We start from the raw sequence: 20,812 nt of genomic DNA, 5'->3' as shown, positions 1-20,812 counted from the left end.
GGGGAATTTAAAAAAAATGAACCAAGAGAGAAGCCCTCTTTCCTCTAGCAACATCAAGGTGTTAGTGGCCATGAGGCCTGTCCAGGGGACGGAATAGTCACTGGGAAGAGAGAAATCACCATGGGAGGTAGAACCAAAGTGGTCTTCCTGTCCAATCCAGTTCTTCTCAGTCATATAGGCTAACAAAGACCTACTATACTTAAGTCAGTGTAGACTGTTCTCCATACCCAACAACCACAAGGACCCAATGCTCTTCCAAATGGCTATACAGTTGACCCTTGAACAATGTTCGGGTTAGGGACACTGACTCCCCCCCACCACCCATGTATAAAAAAATCTGCATATGACTTTTGACTCCCCCAAAATTTAACTACTAATAGCCTCCTGCTGACCAGAAGCTTTCGTTAACATAAACAGTTGATTAACACACATTTTGTTTGTTATATGTATTATATACTGTATTTTTACAATAAACTAAATTAGAGAGAAGAAAATGTTATTAAGAAAATATTAACAAAGAGAAAATACATTTATAGTTCTGTCTGTGTTTATTGAAAAATCCACATATAAGTGGACTTACACAGTTCATACCTATGCTGCTCAAGGGCCAACTGTATCTAGTAACTGTGTCGATCACTAATCATTGCGCTTCCTCTCTTCAGGTGGGTCCACAGACAGTGGCAGGTGAGCTGATACTGCCCAGCAACTGTCCCTCTCCTGCATGGAGGCCCCATTTCTAGGATGTTGATTGTACACATCACTAGCCCAGGAAGCCTCCGAAGTGCAGCCTCTTCTTGGCGTAGTGACAGTCTCCACCTCTGTGCTCCCCACACTTAGGTAACCCCCATCTGCTAAGCCTATGCTTTGCCATACTGATCCCCTTAGAATCATCTAGGAAGCTTTTTAAAAAGAGTCCAAGTCCCTGTCTCTACCCCTATTCAGACTTAGCTGGTGTGGGTGAATTTGAGGCATGGATATGTTGTACCAGCTCCTCAGTTGATTCATACAGACAGCCAGGACTGATACTCATGATCCCAGTCTTTAGAACTACATCAAAAACAGCTTGAATGTAACTCCAACAGAACCACTCTTCTGATTAAATCCTTCAGTGGCATCCCAGCACGTTCTGGATAATTCCAAACAGGCCTTTTCATAAAGGCCTGGAGCCCTTTCTGCCATTGCTTTCCTTAACTTCTCCTCATTGATGGAGAGGCAGCCTTCTTCCGGGTAACCTCCAGGAACTCAAATCCCTGCTTCCCCCAAGCCGAGCACTGAATACACTAGGTTCCAGGTGCTGGGCGGCCTTCTCCTGCTACGGGGGAGGAACTGGGTTGCACTAGCTCAAGTCCATGCTCAAGTAGGAGACTGGAGAAGATACAAAAAAGAAATGTTTCCAGGCTGCAAACAGGCAGCACAGGATTTTGAACCTTTAGAGAAAGGAAGTAAAGGCAATGGGCCTGAGGCACTTTCCAGACAGCAGTACCGGGATGGGGAACACAAGCAGCCACAGCAGGCTCCTGTATTGCGTAGGAATTTACAGGGCCAAGTATAGCCAAGGAGAAAACTGTATGTCAGAGAAACATCTAGAAATCTGCATGGAGCCCCCCTGAGACTTGCTGACTATTACGCCACGTGTGCACAGGTGAACTTTCATGAGACCATTCAGGAGAGACCCCAGAACAGACACCTCAATGGTAGTGCAGAAATAGCCCTAAAAAATTACTTTAGATCCACCCTAAATAATTTTAAAACAAGCCCCAGAAGGATCAAACTAGTCATCACAGAACTTAACTGGGTGCCAGACAAAGTCCTTCTTCTTAGAAGAAGGTAGACTCCAGCGCTCAGCACCACACCATATGGAACGTCTAGCGTCCAATCACATCTTATTAGATACGCAAAAACTGTGACCCACAACCAGGAGAAAAATCAATCTAATAAAACAGATACAAAAAGTCACATATAGAGAGGACGGAATTAGCAATCAGGGACTTCAAGACAGCTACTGTAACTATCTATGCTCATGACTGAAAGAAAAACAGGAATATCATGTGGAGAGAATGGGAGGCTATGAGCCAGGGGTCAAAAAGCCACAACATGTGGTTCCCGATCAACCCCCTGCATACTTTTGTAAATAAGATATTATTGAAACACGGCTACACCCATTTGTTTTATTAATTGTCTATGGCTGCTACAGGAACAAGCTGACTAACTGTGACAGTGACCATATGGCCAATAGAGCCCGTAGAATTTAAAACATTAGCTACCTGGCCCTTCACATAAAAGACTGCAGGCCCCAGAGTTAAGCTATAATGGTTTTCAATGGGCACGATTACAAGACACCCAGTGCTTCCGTGGCCTATGGCTTCTTTAAGACCCGCTGCTGCTACTGGTCCAGGATATTACCGAGAAGCCTCCCCAGGCTGGCCTGTCAGGGCCTTAGCCTAAAACAGGTCACATGTTTTAAGCAGAAGTCCTTTTTACCTATTTACACAGACATAGAAAGTCCCATTGTATTAACTATCAGAGGAATGTCTATCTTAGGATAAGCATGATTCTTCCTGAATATGCAGTTAGGGTGGACTAGCGAGAATTGTGTATCTGAAACTAACTTCTCATGCTTAGCCAGCAGTATGTTCTCTTATACTGAGAATAAAGGGACCTGATCTCATATGAATCCTATCATGTCTGAGAAACCTCATATTAATCGTACAATATTTTCATGTCATTGTTATCTCCCTTCCTGGTCTTCCCTACCAACCCACCCAGATGTGCTCCCAGGCTACCCCTCCATCGAGCTTTCAGGCATGTTAGAGGCACAATTACATAATGTGTGAACTCCACAACAGCATAAACTAGCATTGCCTTAAAGTGGCTCCACAGTGGCAAACACTATAATTTTTAAATTATCATGTATTAAATAAAATAAAGTGCTTACCTGAATTATTAAAGTAGTATTGCTGTCCTGGGTAGCCATTATTGGAGGAAAAAATGCCTAAATATAAAGAAAACAAACATTTTAATAGTAGCCATAAAGCTTTTTTTGAGGTATAACTGACAAATGAAAAATTGTATATATTTAGGTTGTGCAATGTGATCTTTAAAGCTGTACACGTGATGATTTAATATACATATACATTATGAAATGACTGCCACTGTTAACACATCAATCACCTCACAGTTACCATATTCTGTGTACGTGTGAGAATTCTTAAGGCCTACTCTCTCAGTAAACTTCAAGTATGTAACACAGTATGAACTACAGTCACCATGCTGTACATTAAATCCTCAGAACACACTCATCTTATAACTGGAAGCTTATACCCTTTGACCAACATCTCCCCACTTCCCCCAGCCTCTGGCTACCACTGTTCTACACTCTGGTTTAGAGTCCACATACAAGTGAGATCATACAGTATTTGTCTTTCTCTTTCTGGCTTAATTCACTTAGTGTAAAGACATCACCTTCCTCTATTTTGTTGCAAATAGCAGGATTTCCTTCTTTGATGCTTGTATAATATTTCACTGTGTAGATATATATCCTTGTGATATGAAGTTATATCATTGTGTGTATATATATCATACATATGTGAGATATCTATGTCTCTATCTACCTATTATAATTGTGGGGGAAATCATCTTTACATACAAAATACTTGCCTACATTTTCTAATGTGTGCAAAAAGCATTACTAACCACTAAATCTTCAGACACACATAGAAAAATGAAACAAAACAAACTCCTGAGAATAAATTTTTTTCTTTTATCGGTATTGACAGTATTTGGGCAACAAAGCTCATTACTAGATTTCCATTATTAAGTTGCATCAAAAAATATAATAAAAGTGGACTTTTAATGAAGCTCCCACTGCCTCCTCCAAGCACATACACTGGAAACACAGTCATGAGCAAATGTAGGAAAATGCTTAGATGCATCTGCTTAGCTGCAACACAGCCTGTAAAAATCATCCAGAAGCGAACACAACCTGCTAATAGAGGCAACAGTGCGAGGCCCAGAAAGCTCTCTAATACCATGAATATTATATGGTTCTCAAGAACATCAGCCATCGCCACAAACTGTGAAAACAAATTATTTGTGGTTCAAGAAAAGGTAAAATAGTCTCCGAAGATTTCCCATGAATAAAAGATGAAATATTGGAACTCATAAGGCCTTTAAAAAAGTGTTTGCAAAATAGTGTCCTTAAAAGTCATAACCAATATAGATTTTAAATTGAGGCCTAAAAGAATTCATATATTTCTAAATAAAATAAAGTATTTTCATTGAGCATCAATTTGAAGGAAACAAAAAGAGAAAAAATTGTTAAAGCAGGAGCCACGCTTTAAGCAATAACAGCCCTGGTTTGGCCTCTGAATTCTTTGCACTTCAGTACAGATTTTTCTTTGTCAACTTTGCCTTGCACATATATGAAATCATGGAATATTGTAGGATAATGCATTACTTTAAACCTACATTCGTTCTCTGCATTTTCAAGAAAACCATGGTTTTCTGTGAGTAGCATTAATGTTGAGGGTATACATATAAACGACACTCTGTCCATAGGAAAGCCTTGGGTTTAGAATTAGAGTTTGCAGCCTCTCTGGAGTGGTGTGAGGAGCGGTACCAGCTCCTATACTTCTTGTTTTAAGAAGAGACTATTGGGAATTACTAAGCAGATCCACAGGGTAACTTGGGGTTGCTTCTGTTCCTATTAAAATTAAGATGACCTTCCAATGTGTCATGCGAAGATGTTTTGTTCTGTACCTGCACATGTTTCCATGATTTTCTTCAGAGGCCCGTGAGTGTACATGAGTCCAACGAGGATCCCGGCCAGATGCCCAGCAAAGGAGGTCCTAGGGGAGAAGGAGACCCTCTGTGAGTGTGCGCTCTGCCCCTGATTACAGGCAGCCCGCCTTCTCGCTAGCCTGGAGCGTGTCAATTAGTCACAGGCTTTGTTCCACACCATGTCTTTTATGCTGAGCAGCATGGCACTCAGTCCAAAGAACATTTCCTACCTTAAGGGGCGGGGAAGGGGGAGGGCATGAATAACAACCACCACATGTTTAAAATTCAATCTCCCTCCCTGACCAAAAGAAGTGGGCTGGCTCCTTCAGGGCAATGGAAGCATTTTGTCAAGACAACCCATTAGATTTCTTCCAGTTTTTCTCTGCGGCTCTTATCACAAAATGTAAACGACAACAGTTTTCTCTGAATTAACTCTTGAATCATGCAGCCATGGTGAGGGCGGTATCTACCTGTGTTCACAGAGCGCTGCATTTTTATACATCACTGACCAGTGAAGCCAAGAGCAAGAGACACTTGATGGATGAGATGGAGATGTCCACGCCCACCCCAAAGTTACCTCCCTCTAATGTCATCTTCTTATGTCACTCAACAAAAAGACACATAAATGCAAACTTTAAGCTCAAAAGATGAGTTAGTACATTAAATTGGCTTCGCTCTTCTTAAGATAGCATCTAACACTGACAATCACTTATACATATGAAGTCAAGGCAAGCCCCAGCTAAGTATGTGTGAACAAATAGAAGAACAAATGAAAGAGAACTGGCCAGCAGGTCTCCCTGCCTCCAGCTCTTGCTCATACCGCATCCCACACACCGCCATCAGTGGCCCTCCTGAAACAGAGGGCAAGTCATGTCCATGCCTCTTGGTGAAACTCAGACTTCTCTGCAGGCTTCAATCACAGCCCTTTGACACTTGGCCTTGCCCATCCTATCCCTTCCCTCCACCTTCACTGTCTGCTAAATCCATCCCTCTAGCCACACCTAGACCCTCCAAGCGCTGACCAGGGACCACAAGGCTAAGCCAAACAGCACCCCTGTCATAAACCAGGCCCCGGATGGAGATTGGCTCTTTCCTTCCACCGCCTTCCTTCCTATAGAACAGATCCAGCCTTCAGGGGAGCAAACAGGTTTACATGTTTTCCTGTCTGTCTCTCTCTTATAAACCCCCTGAGGACAGTCTTATTCATCTGTATGCTAAACTGGAAGGTAAAAGACACCCAACAACCAAAAAAGGTCAAGTAGGTGAATACACTTCCCTGGCTTGGGGAAATGGCCCCTCACTCCAGAAGAGAGGCACCTAAAAGTTATCAAGGAGCCAATGTAAGCTCCAGGAGCACCGTGATTTTTGTGATTTTCACATACCTATCACACACACCTAGGACAGTGGTTGGCACAGGACAGACACTCTAGTATGTGTTGAATGAATGGCTTGAGTGTCCCAAGATGATTTCATCAAGACCACCAGTAGGCAAGTTAAAAACACCAAATCTGCAACTTAGAGGGCTCGTTGAGCCATGGCAGTGACAAGGCTGAGGTTCACACACAAGACCTAGAATCAAAACCACACGCCGCCTACCACAGCAGCAACTGACAGAGGAAAGGGGCCCTGGGGTACAGACAAGGCAGCAACAAGTACTTTCCATTGTCTCAGGGCTAGTGAAAGACTTGTGGGCTCCCAGAGAGAAGAACAGGAAGAGAAAAGAGGAAAGGAAGCCTTTTGTAGACAGGATGGCACTGGGGCTCGTCCCCATTAGCCAATTCAATCACACCATTGCCCAATCCCTGCATATGCCACACACACTGAAAGCCATGAGCACACATGCACGTGCACACACACTACACACACAAGCATTCCTTCAGGAGAGCTATTATTTTCATCAAATATATTTTATCAAATATACCTCCTAGGATGTGTAACCTGATAATAAAAATATGAGATCAGACACTTGGTTTCCCATTTCCAGAGAAGAATAGCATGAACTGTGCTTCTCTTTAGCTTTTCCAAAAAAAACAAAATAAAATAGAGCTTATTTTATTCTACTTTTAGGCTAAATCATACACTCCAACTAGTTCTAGGAATGGCAAAGGAAGTGGTAGTTTGAGGGATACAAGAAAAAAAAAAAAGCCAGAATCAATTTGAAAAGAATAAAATAACATCAATATTTTTGAAACTTTCTAAACCAATCTTTATGGTGAATCATATAGTTCTAAAAATAGCATGAAAGAAAATTTCATTTAAAAACCCCAACCTATCAAACAATCAATCTTGAATTTCATTTACAATTTAGAATACAATACAGTTCAAAGAATTTTGTCATCTCTCTACATGGGTTTGTAGAAGTTTTTGCTGTAATCTAATTGTCCTACTGTAATTGCAAATAACTAGGAAAGGGAGGCTGACAGGCCAGAGACCATATTGCATTATCCTCCAATATTCAGCATTTGTCACAAAAGTCCCTTCTCAAAACTCTAGCTGTCCGTGTTTCATGCTGTTACCATTGTAATTAACTAGTTATTAATAATAGAAAAGCAAAAGGGAGGCCAGACATTATAAGCATGGCCATCTGGGCAGCTTCACCAGGAAGCTGCAACTTTGCCCAGATCCACTTCCTGCAGATCACTGGGGGAAGGGGTCCAACAACGGGAAGATGGAGGTATGCACGGTAAAGTTGGGGGGGCATAGGGAAGGTGCCTGTCAGTCTAACCTGGAAACAAAGATCACTGGCTGAGGGGTGGAGCCAATGCAAACCTGTGAAATTTGGGAATATATAATCCACAGACAAAGGAATTCTCTCTCTTGGCTCTCTTGTTCCTCTGGCTTTGCTCCTGCTTCCATGCACTCGCCTGTGTTTCCTCCATAGCCATGTGGCTCTAGAAGTCACATGACCCATGACCAGATGACCCCCATGCAATGGACTATCACTGGGAACACAAACTAAGCCTGCCTGACACAGGACTGGACTGTGCTCCAACACAGAAGGAAACTCTGGGCATTGGCTTTAATCCTAGCTCTGCTGAAGACAAAGCTGGACTTCTCCCATGGAGGGACAGGGGAAGAGGAGACCTTGGAAACTCAGGGGTTTACTTCCATGCAAATAAATGCCACTCATTCTCCCTGTGAGTCTCAGAAAATTCCTTTTTTTGTGACATTGCAAGAAGCCCACTTCCACTGGCAACAGGTGGGGACGTGGAAAGCTCCCAACTGATAACATTTTCAGCTCTACAAAGGTATTCTTTAAAAAAAATAAATAAAAGTAGGGAGAGAATATGATCTTATTCAATCAAAACTGAGAATCTATCTATATAAAAGCCTAAGCAACCATCTCAACTGAACAGACGACTGAACAGACTGCATGGGGCAACCAGGCCAGCAGGGGGGTTAGTGATGGGCAACCAAATGACCGAGCAGCAGGCTGTGTGGGGAGACCAGGCCGGCAGGGGGGTTAGTGAGGGCGACCAAATGACCAAGCAGCAGGCTATGTGGGGCGACCCGGCTGTCATGGGGGTTAGTGAGGGGCGACCAAACAACCAAACAGCAGGCTGTGTGGGGAGACCAGGCCAGCAGGGGGGTTAGCGAGGGGCGACCAAACCACCAAACAGCGGGCTGCATGGGGCGACCAGGCTACGGGTGGGGGGGGGGCAGTTGGGGGTGATCAGGCCGGCAGGCAGAGGCAGTTAGGGGTGATCAGGCTGGCAGGGGGGTAGTTAGGGGTGACCAGACAGGCTGGGGGGGCAGTGAGGGGCAATCAGGCAGGCAGGCAGGTGAGTGGTTAGGAGCCAGCGGTCCAGGATTGTGAGAGGGATGTCCAACTGCTGGCTTAGGCCCAATTCCCGGGATTGGGCCTAAATTGGCAGTCGGACATCCTCCAAAGGATCCTGGATTGGACAGGGTGCAGGCTGGGCTGAGGGGACCCCCCCCCCCACGTGCACAAATTTCATGCACCGGGCCTCTAGTATCTTGATATTACACATAAAAAGGGGAGGATTCCACCAATGAAAAAAAAAAGCATATGCTAATTTTAAGAGGTATATTAACTTTCTCCATGCCACTGGTAACCATTTGACAAAGGAGCTCCCTTTGCCCTCTGCGAGATACCTTTTACCTTTGTCCTGGGAGAGGAAATGGACCTGCAGAGAGAAGATGGAAATGGAACCGGGGACTATCTTCTCCCAGCAGCACTGAGATCCGGGCACTTCATCCTTGCCCCTGGGGGTGCTGTGGAGGTACAAGGAGGCCCTGGGGAAGAAGACATCTGTGTCCTCTAATCAGTGGCTGGGATCTACCTTCAAATGTAACAGCTTTACCAGTAGAAACAGATTGTGTTGTTATCATAGTAAGTATACATGCAAAACAGACATTTTGATGTTTGAGATATCTGAGGAAACCTGTGTGTTCATAGCAGCCTTCTTAAAGATGTGGGCTCAACTCTGTCCTAGGTTCTGCCTGGAGGGTGACACCTCAAGGGAAAGGCAGGGAAAACCCTACAGTTAGAAACAGCTTCCTCTAGACCTTACTAGGTCCTGGGCCAAGACTGAAGATTTGGTTACATCCTGCCACCCACTATCCTAAGTCAGAGTAATTCCTCAAGGACAGTACCACCATATTCAACTTTATATTCGTGACCACACCTGACGCAGTAAACAGCCTGACACTAACACTCAATAAATAACTACTGAACGGGTGGAGGAGTAGAATTAAAATTACACACAGAAGGCACATATCTAACATACATTACAATTGCATTACAAAATCCCAAGTTGCACATGGTCTCCATAGTTGTATTAGTATCAAATTTCACTGGGAGAGGTAATAATTGAACTAATCCCCTCCCCTTAAACAATGTATGACACAAAACATGTGCTCAACAAAACAATAGCACCAAACCTATTATTATACCCTAAAATTGGTCACTTAGAAGAGCTTTATTTCTTCTGATAGCTCAATAGTAACTCCCTTTAGAAAGTCATAACAGCTATAATAAAACACTGACTGTGATGGTGAGATACAAGTATAAGGGCCAGATACATCACCACTTTGTATAGCCACACAGGTTGTGCACTGCACAGACAAACCACAATGAGAAAAAACGTAATTTATCCAGGGCCTCAATAGTTCCACAAATATTGGACATATCCACTATTCAAATTTAGGTCATCAAATCTCAACTTCAGAGTGACTATTGATGTAATTTCATTTATTAGGGGACAATACCTTAATCCAGTAGTTCTTTTTTTAATTAATTCTCACCCAAGGATATTTTTTTTCCATTGATTTTTAGAGAGAGTGCAAGGGAGGGAGCGGGGAAAGAGAGAAAGAAAAACATCAATGTGAAAGAGACACATCAATCGGTTTCCTCCTGCACACGTGGCCCTTGACCGGGAATTGAACCCACTGGTCTGTGGAATGACACTCTAACCACTGAGCAAAACTGGCCAGGACAACCCCATAGTTCTTAAGCTTATTCAGGTTCTAAGCCCCTTTAAATGTCCGATGAAAGCTATGAATTCTGTCTGCAGAAAAACTTCCCAGATGCAAAATAATTTTAAGAAGTTCACAGATGGCTTGAATTCCATCCATGGACCTCTGGTTAAATACCCTGAAGTGAAAATAATCACTGCAGACAGAAGAATTTCACATTAAGCACCAAGTCTAAGTAATTGTATACTCAATTGGAAAAACATTCCATGTGTACTCAAATCTGAACACAGAGGCAGCCATTTATTTAGATTACTTAAGTTTATTAACATGTCCAGTTTCTTTGTTGTGCCATTGCTCTGGAATGGTGAAACCTACTTCTGAGTTCACTTTCCTTTTTGCTAGAATCTCACTTTCAGTCATTCTTTCAGTTAAAGACCGAGGGTAGAAAACTCTGCTGGTCTTTGTATGTCCAAAAAGGTCTTTATTTCTGTTTCCTATTTTGATAATAAGTACAGGCTCTACTGGTGCTGCTGAGAAATGCCAACCAGTCTTTATTCTGTAGGCAATCTGTCTTTTCTCTCAGCTTTTAAAATGTTCTCTTTATTTTGGATATACTGTCTTTATACCACAATCATTCCAGTTGTCAGTTCATTTCATTTCCCCTCCTTGACATTTGCTGCGCTTTTTCTATCTGAGGTCTCATGTCCTCCTACAATTCTGAAAAACTGTGGAAAGCCATTATTTGTGTCTTTCTAGCTATGCAGCAGCCACACACTTTCTGACACAGAGAGGGGTTTACTATGTGTTTATGGGGAAAAAACAAAACAAAAAGAAAAAAGAAAAAGTTAAAATCAAATCGATGTTGCCATACACTACTTCTAAGGGATAGTGATGTGAAAAGGTAATTTGGGAACAAAACTAAGATTAAGATATGTCGATTATATCGCAAAGCTGAAAAAAAAAAGATAGTCTGGGTTTCAGTTATGCAAATTATATGCAGATATTAACACTAACACACAGTGTTCTTTCCTATTATGCCAGCATAAAGTGATCCTCACTCCTCTGAGGCAATTTGTAAGGCTGAGCTAAGTGATTATGCAAAATGTTCCCATGCTACTGTTAAAGGATCAAAAGCTAAAGCTATGACTGAAAGCTTTGACAGGCTATAAAGGTCCTCCTCTGTTAAATGGCAAATTCTTTCCACAGTTGAAGAGGCTGCCCTCTCAGGCATAGCTCAGGGAGCAGAAAATGTATAAGACATAATCTCCCAGTGTGTGCCGAATGACCTCATTAAGGATACAACTTGATGGAGATACATTGTTGGACAAGGGAAGAGAACAGGTAAGACACAGTCAGCTAGAGGTGGCCTACTGTATTGTACATTTCGCCATTTCCTCCTGTAAAAGCAGTTACTACCAGCAGGGGACTGAGCTGATCAGGAATTCTGGGTCTTGGATGTTACAGCAACAAGAGGTGGTGAGAACTTTTCAGGTCATTGAACATTAACGCCACTGGGAAAGATCTCAATAGGATTGCTTCTTCCCTAGATATACTGTTCTTAAACTGTTTTCTACCCTTGATGCTTTCTTCAACAACCATGGTAGCATGTGTCTTTGGCAAAGGCAATTTGGGAGAGACTTGGTCTATATGTCCTTTCTCTTTACCAATATTATATTTGCCCAAAGGTAGCTACATTGGCAATGCAACCTCTACTATCCATGTTGATTTATTGAACATGGCACCAACCTCAGGCATAGGGCTGGGATCTGACCACTGACATTTACTAAGTCCCAGACAAACACAATCTAGATAAAAACAGGGATACTGCAAAGGTAGAAGAAGCCCCTTTACAAAAGAACTTCCTAGATCAAAAGTGATGCCTCAATTCCTTGGCTCTCAATTCCATGCAGTCCAGGTGAAGACTGATGGCAGCTTGGAAGACGGTGGTGGCAGCAGAGGTGCAGAGAAGTGGCTTGGTATCTATTTTGTTGGCAGAGATAAAAGGACTTGCTGATGGATTCATTGTGGGGGAGGGGAAGGAAGAAATAGGCTTCTGACTCGTGCAATGGGAGGGATGATGGAACCACCTACTGGGGTGGGAAGAGAATTCAAGAGCTCAGTTTTGGTGTATTCACTTTGAGATGCCTGCAACACAACTAGAGATATCTGATAGAGTATTCAGTAGGTAGCTGGACACCAACTTGGAAACTCGGAGGAAGAATGGTTCAAAATATGCCTCCCATATTTCATTTGACTCCTAGAATATTTGTATACAATTTAACTAAAATGGTCTATCTGTCTACCTACAATGTAGAACACATTATACACACACAAATATATATATATCGAAAAACAAGATTTAAAAGAAATACATAAACACAGTAACAGGTAATATGGGGGGGGTAACATCCCCCCTTCTATTTTTCAAACTTATTGTAATAGTGTTTAAGGAATTTCATTATTATTACTTTTCTATCAGAACAGCAACTGCGCAAGGCTCTCATGTAAAGAACAGACTTTCTCTCACCAATGTGGTAGAGAAATCTAAGTACTTCTGTTGTTGTTGGGTAAATTGTTAAGAACACTTTCCCCCATGTGGCATGCGCACGTGTTTTTAAATACCACTCAGATGAAAATCATAATCACTAGTTCTGTGGTATTTTCCAAGTTTCTTTAGAATCTGTTGTTATTCAAATCTCCTTCAAAACAAGATGAAAGGCTGTGCCAAATTAAATGAAAGCACAGGTAAGTGAGTGGTACACAAATGAACAAGTATCTCCCCACACATATGCTTAATGGGGACACAGATGTTAACGACTCAGCACAACACTGTGGGTGAGGCCTGTGTTCTTTTCCTCATCAGACACTTCACATAACTAGACACATCCCGGAGTTCCCTTTCCCATACCTTCCATATTCAGTATTGACTAAATTCCACTTGCCATGACTCTCACCTGCTCTGCACCACCCAGCGCCCACCCCAGCCTTTGGGACTATCTAGGAAAGTGGTTGTGAGCACAAGTACTGGACTTAGACTGCCCAGGACTGAATTCTGGGTCCGACCTTCGGAATCAATGTGAGCTTCACCAGCTCTCAGCACTTCCAACGCCTCAGCCAGGCTTCTTCCTGGCTTGGTCAACCTTGCCCTGCTCCAGCCTGTTGCCAACACCGGGACAAACAAGCATGTGCTCTAACAAGCAAGCCTGATATCAATCCATATGCCTTTGGGTAGCTTGCCAGTGTTTCCAGAATAAAATACAAGCGAGGTTTGTTATACCCAGCATGCCCCTCTGCCTGCCTCTTTAGCCTTCTCTCTACTGCCAGCCCCCAGCACTATGCCACCCCAAGTATGAGCCATCCACAAAAGCCATGCTTCCACCCTTCATGACTTTGTATGCACCAAGCCCTCTGTCCTCCACATCACCCGCTAAGCCCTAGCCAAACAGTCCTCCTGATCACCCTGGGCCCTGCTTTCCCTGCGGACTTGGCTCCTGTGGTATCTTCTGTGTTCCTCTCACATTCGGCTCCATCCTCACCTGCTGATTTGTCTGCTATCACCCCACTGCTTAATCTAGCGGCCTCAACCCTATCATCCCAAGGCCTCCTTAAACCCAAATATCTTGTAATGCTTTCTCTATCTTCTTGAAATGGAATAAATAACACACCTACACACATACTATTACAAACACAGACGCATCCACATGTACAATCTCAGCTCAACATAATGCCCTAGCTCAGTGGTCAGCAAACTCATTAGTCAACAGAGCCAAATATCAACAGAACAACAATTGAAATTTCTTTCGAGAGCCAAATTTTTTAAACTTAAACTTCTTCTAATGCCACTTCTTCAAAATAGACTCGCCCAGGCCATAGTATTTTGTGGAAGAGCCACACTCAAGGGGCCAAAGAGCCACATGTGGCTCGCGAGCCGCAGTTTGCCGACCACTGCCCTAGCTATAACAATAAGAGAAGATATTGTAGGAGTAACATAAGAAAGTACTATGAATTATAAATGCTCAGGCACAGCACCAGCAGAAGGCTGTGACGTGGCCCTCCGCCTGCTGCTATGTATGTAATCTGCATGAAGGTGAGAATAACAAATGCAGGTGGACAGAAATGGGCTTTGCGTGACTCAAACACCATCTGCAGGGCTCCATCGGCAACATGATTTTATGAGAGGGTAAGTAACTTTTGACTCCAAGTAAAGCAAAGTAAAATTCTCCCTTAAGTTGCATTTACAAATCAATTTACCATTTTCCTGGAAAAGTCACTGTAAATGAAATCCATGCCAAAAACAGAAAATCTTTGTGTGTATATGAAAAACACAACTAGGTTTTAGGCTTGGATAGTCAGAAACAGCACTTTTGCCTACATAAATGTCCTTTTAACAGATGGGGGGGGAGCGGGGTACAGGACCATTCTTGGTATAGGGACTGTCTTGCACACTGTAGGACAGCTGGTACTTCTGTCCCCTGCTCACCAAATGCCAGTAGCACCTGCCCACCCCACCCCCCACCCCCACTATCATTATAATTAAAAGCAACTCTGCAATTTTCCAAAGTCCTTCCTGGGGACCAAGCCACCTATCCCAGTGGAGAAACCACAGCAAATGCTTATTAAATGTTTGTTGAATTGATGACCTTTAATCATTAGGCCTCAAGAATATTTCTTTTAAAAGTACTTCTCATGTGACTACACTATGCACAAATTCCAAAAATTCCAAATAAATCTACAACATCTTGAACTAATATGCAAGAAAACTTCCCACCACAACTGAGATGCACATGGGGAGTTGGAATATTTGAAAGAAGCCGTGATCACTTCCACATTGCACTGTGGTAGAATAAATGCAACTTGGCACGTGAAGAATGCTCCACCATCTGCTATTACTATAGACGAAAACATTTCTGGATACCACATGAATGACTATTTGCATATCACCTCCAAAAAGTAAATGTAAAATGAAGAGAAGCTGGATTGTTTATAGCCTGATTTTAACAAGTGCTGGTGCTATGAAGCAAATAGATGTTCCTATGCTTAGCCTTTAAAGAAATTTACTGAAGCAATGTCATACCTGAAAATCCCAGGATAACTGGGCTCTCTGAGGTTGCAGTCACTTAAGACTGGCTTAGGTGACCTCAATGAATGGGAGCTCATTATAAGAATACACAAGGAAGAAAGGACAGCAGGGAACAGTCTCAACTGTGAACTATGCAACTGAATTCTAAACTTGCCCTGTACCCACAATAGCATGAATGAACTGGCTGCCCTTTGCCAGACTGTAGTCTTAACCCACTGGTTTTCCATGCTGGCTGTGATTAGAATCTTGTAAAGAAGTTTTTAGAATTACAGTTCCTTGGACTATACTCCCAGAAATTCTGCAAAAATTGTTCTGGGATGAGACAGACCCTCGCATTGTTTTGTTTGGTTGGTTATTTTTCTGTTTGTTTTTAATTCTTCAATAGATTTTAATGCATTGATTGATCTTAAGCCAAAGTTCAAATCTAATGGTGAGATTTCAGCTGTCATAGTAGGCCAATAAGAAAAAACATTTTTGAGTATAGGCAACACTCTTCACCCTACAAATTACCCAACAGAAGGGACATCTGTTTCCTTTCTTGGTAAATTGGTCTTAATATATTCTACTGTAATGCTGCAAGAGAGTAAGTATAGCTTTGAAAACTCATGCAAGGAAACACATGAACTTACTTCAAAAGATTTACAAGTTCTTTGGACCTATAAAAACCTGATACTTCGGCTAGTGTGTCTCATATCCAAGAAAGTCATATACACATGGCCGAAGATGAGAATAGTAAAGAGTTAGGCCCTAGGGTAATCCCTGAATCCCCAGATCCAACACAAAGACTGGGAAACAAATCTGGATCATAAAATTAACCTGTAGTTTCAGAAAAATTAAATTCTACTTGTGGTTAAATCTGGTCCGAATCAAACTTCTGACTATGAATGCCCCACCTATGTTATGACTCAGACCTGGGCCTGCATTGACATCACTCGCTGCTTCTGCAGTGGCTTTGTTGATATGCCTGGAAGGCACAGTTCATGTTAAATAAGGGCACAGAATCACCAGCTACACAGTTCTGAAAACTGCCCAATAGAGCAGAATCTGTTCATGAAATGCAACCTGATAAACATCTGTGAACCAAAGTAACCCTACTGATGCCATGAGACCCATATGGACTCATTTCAGCACTGTCACCTTCAAAGAAACACAGTCCCACCTCCAATGGAGGTGCAATGGCAGCTGGGGCACAAGCATAGGACCTGCACTTGGCCAATGGGATACATCGTGTATTTAATCTTTAGAATCTAGTGATGAGAGCCCTAAGAGGCAGTGGTAACAAATGTCCACCCAGCTCTCACAGGTTTTCCAGCCCAGTCCTACTTCAGTATTCTTAGCAATTTTTTTAAATAAATCTTTATTGTTCAGATTATTACAGTTGTTCCTTTCCCCTCCCCATAGCTCCCCTCCCCCCGGTTCCCACACCATTCCATGCTCTTACCCACCCACCCCCAACTGTCCTCGTCCATAGTGTAAGATTTTTGTCCATTCTCTTCCCGCACCGCCCCCCCCACTTCCTTCCCCCAACCCCCTGAGCAATTTTTAAAGCAACCTGATACCCTTCCAGTAAGACCTTTTGTGTTTAAGCTTGCCAAAGTTCATTTACTATTTTCAACCAAGAATCCCAACTGATAGGGTACAGATACATATAAAGATGCTGAGGAAATAACTCCATTTTCTCTAGAATTGCTCTCCTTGGGATGATGCAAGATAGGAGATGGTGGTCCACCCTGTTACCATGTGTAAAGAACGTTCCTGAGAATGAAGCTGTAGCGGACAGATTCTAAGATGGAACCTGATTACTCCTGATCCCTGGTATTCACGCTCTTCCTAATCCTTTCTCTCTGGGCATGGGTGGACCCTGTGATTTGCTTCTAACCACTAGAATATAGCATGCCACTTTCACAATTATGTTTCATAAAGCTATAATTTCTGCCTTACTAGTGAACTCTTCCTCACTGGCTCTGATGAAGGAAGCTGCTATACTGTGAGCTGCTATATGGAGAGATTCAAGAGGCCTGACAGCTGACAGCAAGGCTCTCAGTCCAATAACCCAACAAGACCTGAGTTCTTTCAAAACCGCAGCATGTCCTTCCCCAGGCAAGCTTTCAGATGAAACCTCAGTGCTGCTTAACATCTTTGTTGTAGTCTTTGTTGAGAAAGCCTGAAGACAGAGACCCAGGTCAACTGTGCCCAACCTCCTGACCCACAAATATCATGTGATCATTAGTGTGTGTAATTTTAAGACGTAACATTTGATATAATTTGTTACATAGCAATAGATGACTAATATGAAGTCAACACAAGAAAAAAAAAACAGAGCCAGGATATAGAAACAGAATCCTGATGACATTGCTTGAGTCTCTGAATCCCACATGGTAAGTCTTTGAAACCCTGAAATGCACCACTGAAAATTTTAATGATATAAGCTAATAGAGATCCTTTTATTTGGTTAAATGGGTTTAAATGGGGTTTCTTTCCATTGTAAGCAAAAGAATCTTGACTCAGATGTCTAAAGATGACAGGGGCATATGGAATTAACAGATCTCTAAATCTCAAAGAGAATTCTGTTGTGCACTATTTCAGCTCCAGGTGGGATGGAGGACTTGAGAGTTGAAATGTTACCACATTGAAGAAATATCAACCCAGGTGTTCAGATCGTTGAGTTAATTGCCAAAACCTATACCCATGTAGTAGATACAGCTCAATTCCTCATGTGTGGGAGACAATAAAAATATTATTGTGAGTGTTCCATATAATGCCTGATACAGATATTAAACAAAATGTGAGTAGAAATCCAGGTATCTTAGATTTTAAAACTGAAAAATACTATTTTTAACTATTCATTTACTTTCTCTATTAAAGAGGTTTTTAAATCCATAGATAACTTTATTCAATAAATTGTCAGCAAATACTTCCAAGGAGATGGTTCTGAAGGACTTTGACATGCTCACTGGCTTGAGCTTTATCAGCCATTCTTCTCGTATTCACAGAGGATAACTCAGGGGCACTAAAATGGTGGTAGCTCTTCCAATAAGTCCATCACCGATTTCTGGACTTTCCTTGCATTATCTTTTCAATCCTCCCAACAAGCCCATGAAATGGGTACTATTATTGGCCCCATTTAACAGATAAGGAGCTGAGGCTTAGAGAAAGAAGTAAAAGCAAGGGCCAGGTTTATGAAATGGAAATCTAGGAGAACATGGGAGTGACACCATCCCCAGTATTCCCTCCTTGATGGATACACCGCCCTGCCTTCGCTCAGCATCTGTACATCAGGGAAAGTAGAATTACGATGAATAATCCGCAAATGAGGAATATGAGAACAAGATTCCAAAAGTAACTAGGAGCAATATAATTGCTCATATGACACAGTCTAACAACACAATGGATCATGTTTGGACCCACAAAACACTTCCAAATAATGAAATAATCTACTCTGATTTCTAATTTGTATTCCTCAACAAAATTTTTAAAAAAAACAGTATGTGCCTTCTTCAAATCTACTAAAAGATTTGTTTCACTACGTGGTTTTAATCTCCTTTACTGTTTTCTAAGTTTTTAGCTGCTCTTGCCTCATTCAAGCCTCGTTTTACTATAGAGTAGGTGAACCTTAAGAAAAGTCAATTGAAACTAAAATGCAAAAGTCTACAAAATCCAGATCAAAAAGGGACCTGAAGTCATCATTAAAAACGAAGACCTCTGAGGAAGAACTTGGAGAATAAGGAGCGCACATGGAATACCTCTCTCATTAGCTGGGCAGGACACCACCCAGGTGGGCAACACCAGCTCTGCTGAGTCTCCTCAGACGGAATATGCAGAATGGGTCAGCTCTACAGTAACTGCAATGCCATTACAAACAATGCGTGTACAGTGCATAATAAGCACACTCAGGCCACTGAAAGCATTCACATTCAGTGTATGCAGAGGGACACCAGAGTGGAATTTATGAATTTTAAATGAGCTTTTACCATTTCTTACGTAAAATATTTAAAATGAGTGCTACAATGCAAAAAGCTTTCAAGGTAATGTGCCAAAACAGGTGTTTTCACCCTCCCTGTGTCTGTCTAACTATAATCCTCCAATCACTGTGGCTGTGACATTAGTTATTTCCCAAACCCTGCAAACACACTATAAGTCTTTTGCCATGAAAGCAGCTACTTAATGCCTAATTCTGAAAGTCTCAGATTAGAGATTTGATAAATGTACAACATGACTAATACCACTATTACTAGTGTAAGACACTGACTGAGGAAAACAAAACCCAGTAATAGTCATAAAGATAATGATGGCAATGAAATTTTTTTCTACCTTCAGAAAAACCACCACTCTTTATTGGCAGGAGGAAGAATTGTATACAGTGCTATGCATTCCAGTTAGCCTTGGCACATAAACACGCTTTCCTCTGTCACTCCTTAAGAAAAGAAACCTGGGATAAGATTGGGAGAAAAATGAGAGTCGCAAGTAATGAGTCAATGAGAAATATGGCCAAGACTCATAATAATCTATGAATTAGAGTCCTGTATTAGGATGGAGACTCTTAATATTCCACAGTGCTGCTCACCAACTCACTATGAGCTGGATGGGCAAGCTCCGGGGCCTCGAACACTCATTTGAAGTGAACTATCTCCCATGCCCACCCTGTCCTCACTTCTCATTCAGCTGCACATGGGAGGGAAGAAAAGGGAAGGAGGCTGCCAGGAGTCAGCCATCAAGTTAGATAAACCAGACAGGTCTTGATACCAGAAACCAATTTCATCATAAGTGCACGTGTAGCATCTATGTTGAAATGACTTTAAGGCAATTCTCTAATGGGAAAATGCAAAAAGAAAACATCAGTAACAGGGAATTTCATCATCACTACACTGGTTATTAGTAAAAAGATGGATCGGAACAGTGTTCATTTTTAATTCATAGACTCGACTTGTATATTCAGTACAAAAGAGCATAGCAGGTTTATAAAGTCACTTTTCTGCTGCCTGCTTAGTACTGAATTATTTAAAATTCATTTTAAAACACACACACACACCTGACAGCTTTAAAAATACTGTTTGACAATAGCATTTTCAACATCTATAAAAATATGTGCTAGAAAGGCAGGCTCTCTCTGTATGCACTGTCTTTCATTAGCAAGCCTGCGAGTATTTTTACCCAATGGTGCCTCACACGTCACAGGATCACTCGCGAGGAATAGGAAGCATGACCCTTTGTTCAGAGTTAAGAGAACTTGGAATATATCATCCAGTGGATTCACACCACCCTCAAAGTACAGTTAACCGGTTCATCAAAAATCTGCACAATGCCAGTTACACTGACGTTACCCCTCAAAAGTTACAGGGTCATAAGTCCTCCACAAACTGACACTATAACAGAGTTCTTCAGGTAAGAACTGAGTGAATGCTGCACCCCTGAAACTAATACAAAATAATATTGAAAGTAAAAAAAACCCCAAAAACCTGAAAGATAAACTCTACAACTTCTGATGCAATAGTGATGCAGCAGTTGGAATACATC

At 42.0% G+C, this 20,812-nt stretch overlaps 1 protein-coding gene across 1 annotated transcript in view; it reads right to left on the bottom strand.

The window, feature by feature from the left end:
- RHBDD1 (rhomboid domain containing 1) overlaps window positions 1–20,812 on the bottom strand; it is a 106,897-nt gene that overhangs the window by 43,975 nt on the left and 42,110 nt on the right. Inside the window, exons 4-5 of the mRNA XM_080667256.1 lie at window positions 4,759–4,847; window positions 2,936–2,992 (exon numbers count right to left, since the gene is read on the bottom strand). Coding sequence (XP_080523382.1) covers window positions 2,936–2,992; window positions 4,759–4,847 — 146 coding nt within the window. The remainder of the gene's footprint in view (window positions 1–2,935; window positions 2,993–4,758; window positions 4,848–20,812) is intronic.

Source organism: Plecotus auritus (genome assembly GCF_963455305.1).
Source record: "Plecotus auritus genome assembly, chromosome: 5".
Lineage (NCBI taxonomy): Eukaryota > Metazoa > Chordata > Mammalia > Chiroptera > Vespertilionidae > Plecotus > Plecotus auritus.
This window is presented reverse-complemented; position numbering and strand designations above follow the sequence as displayed.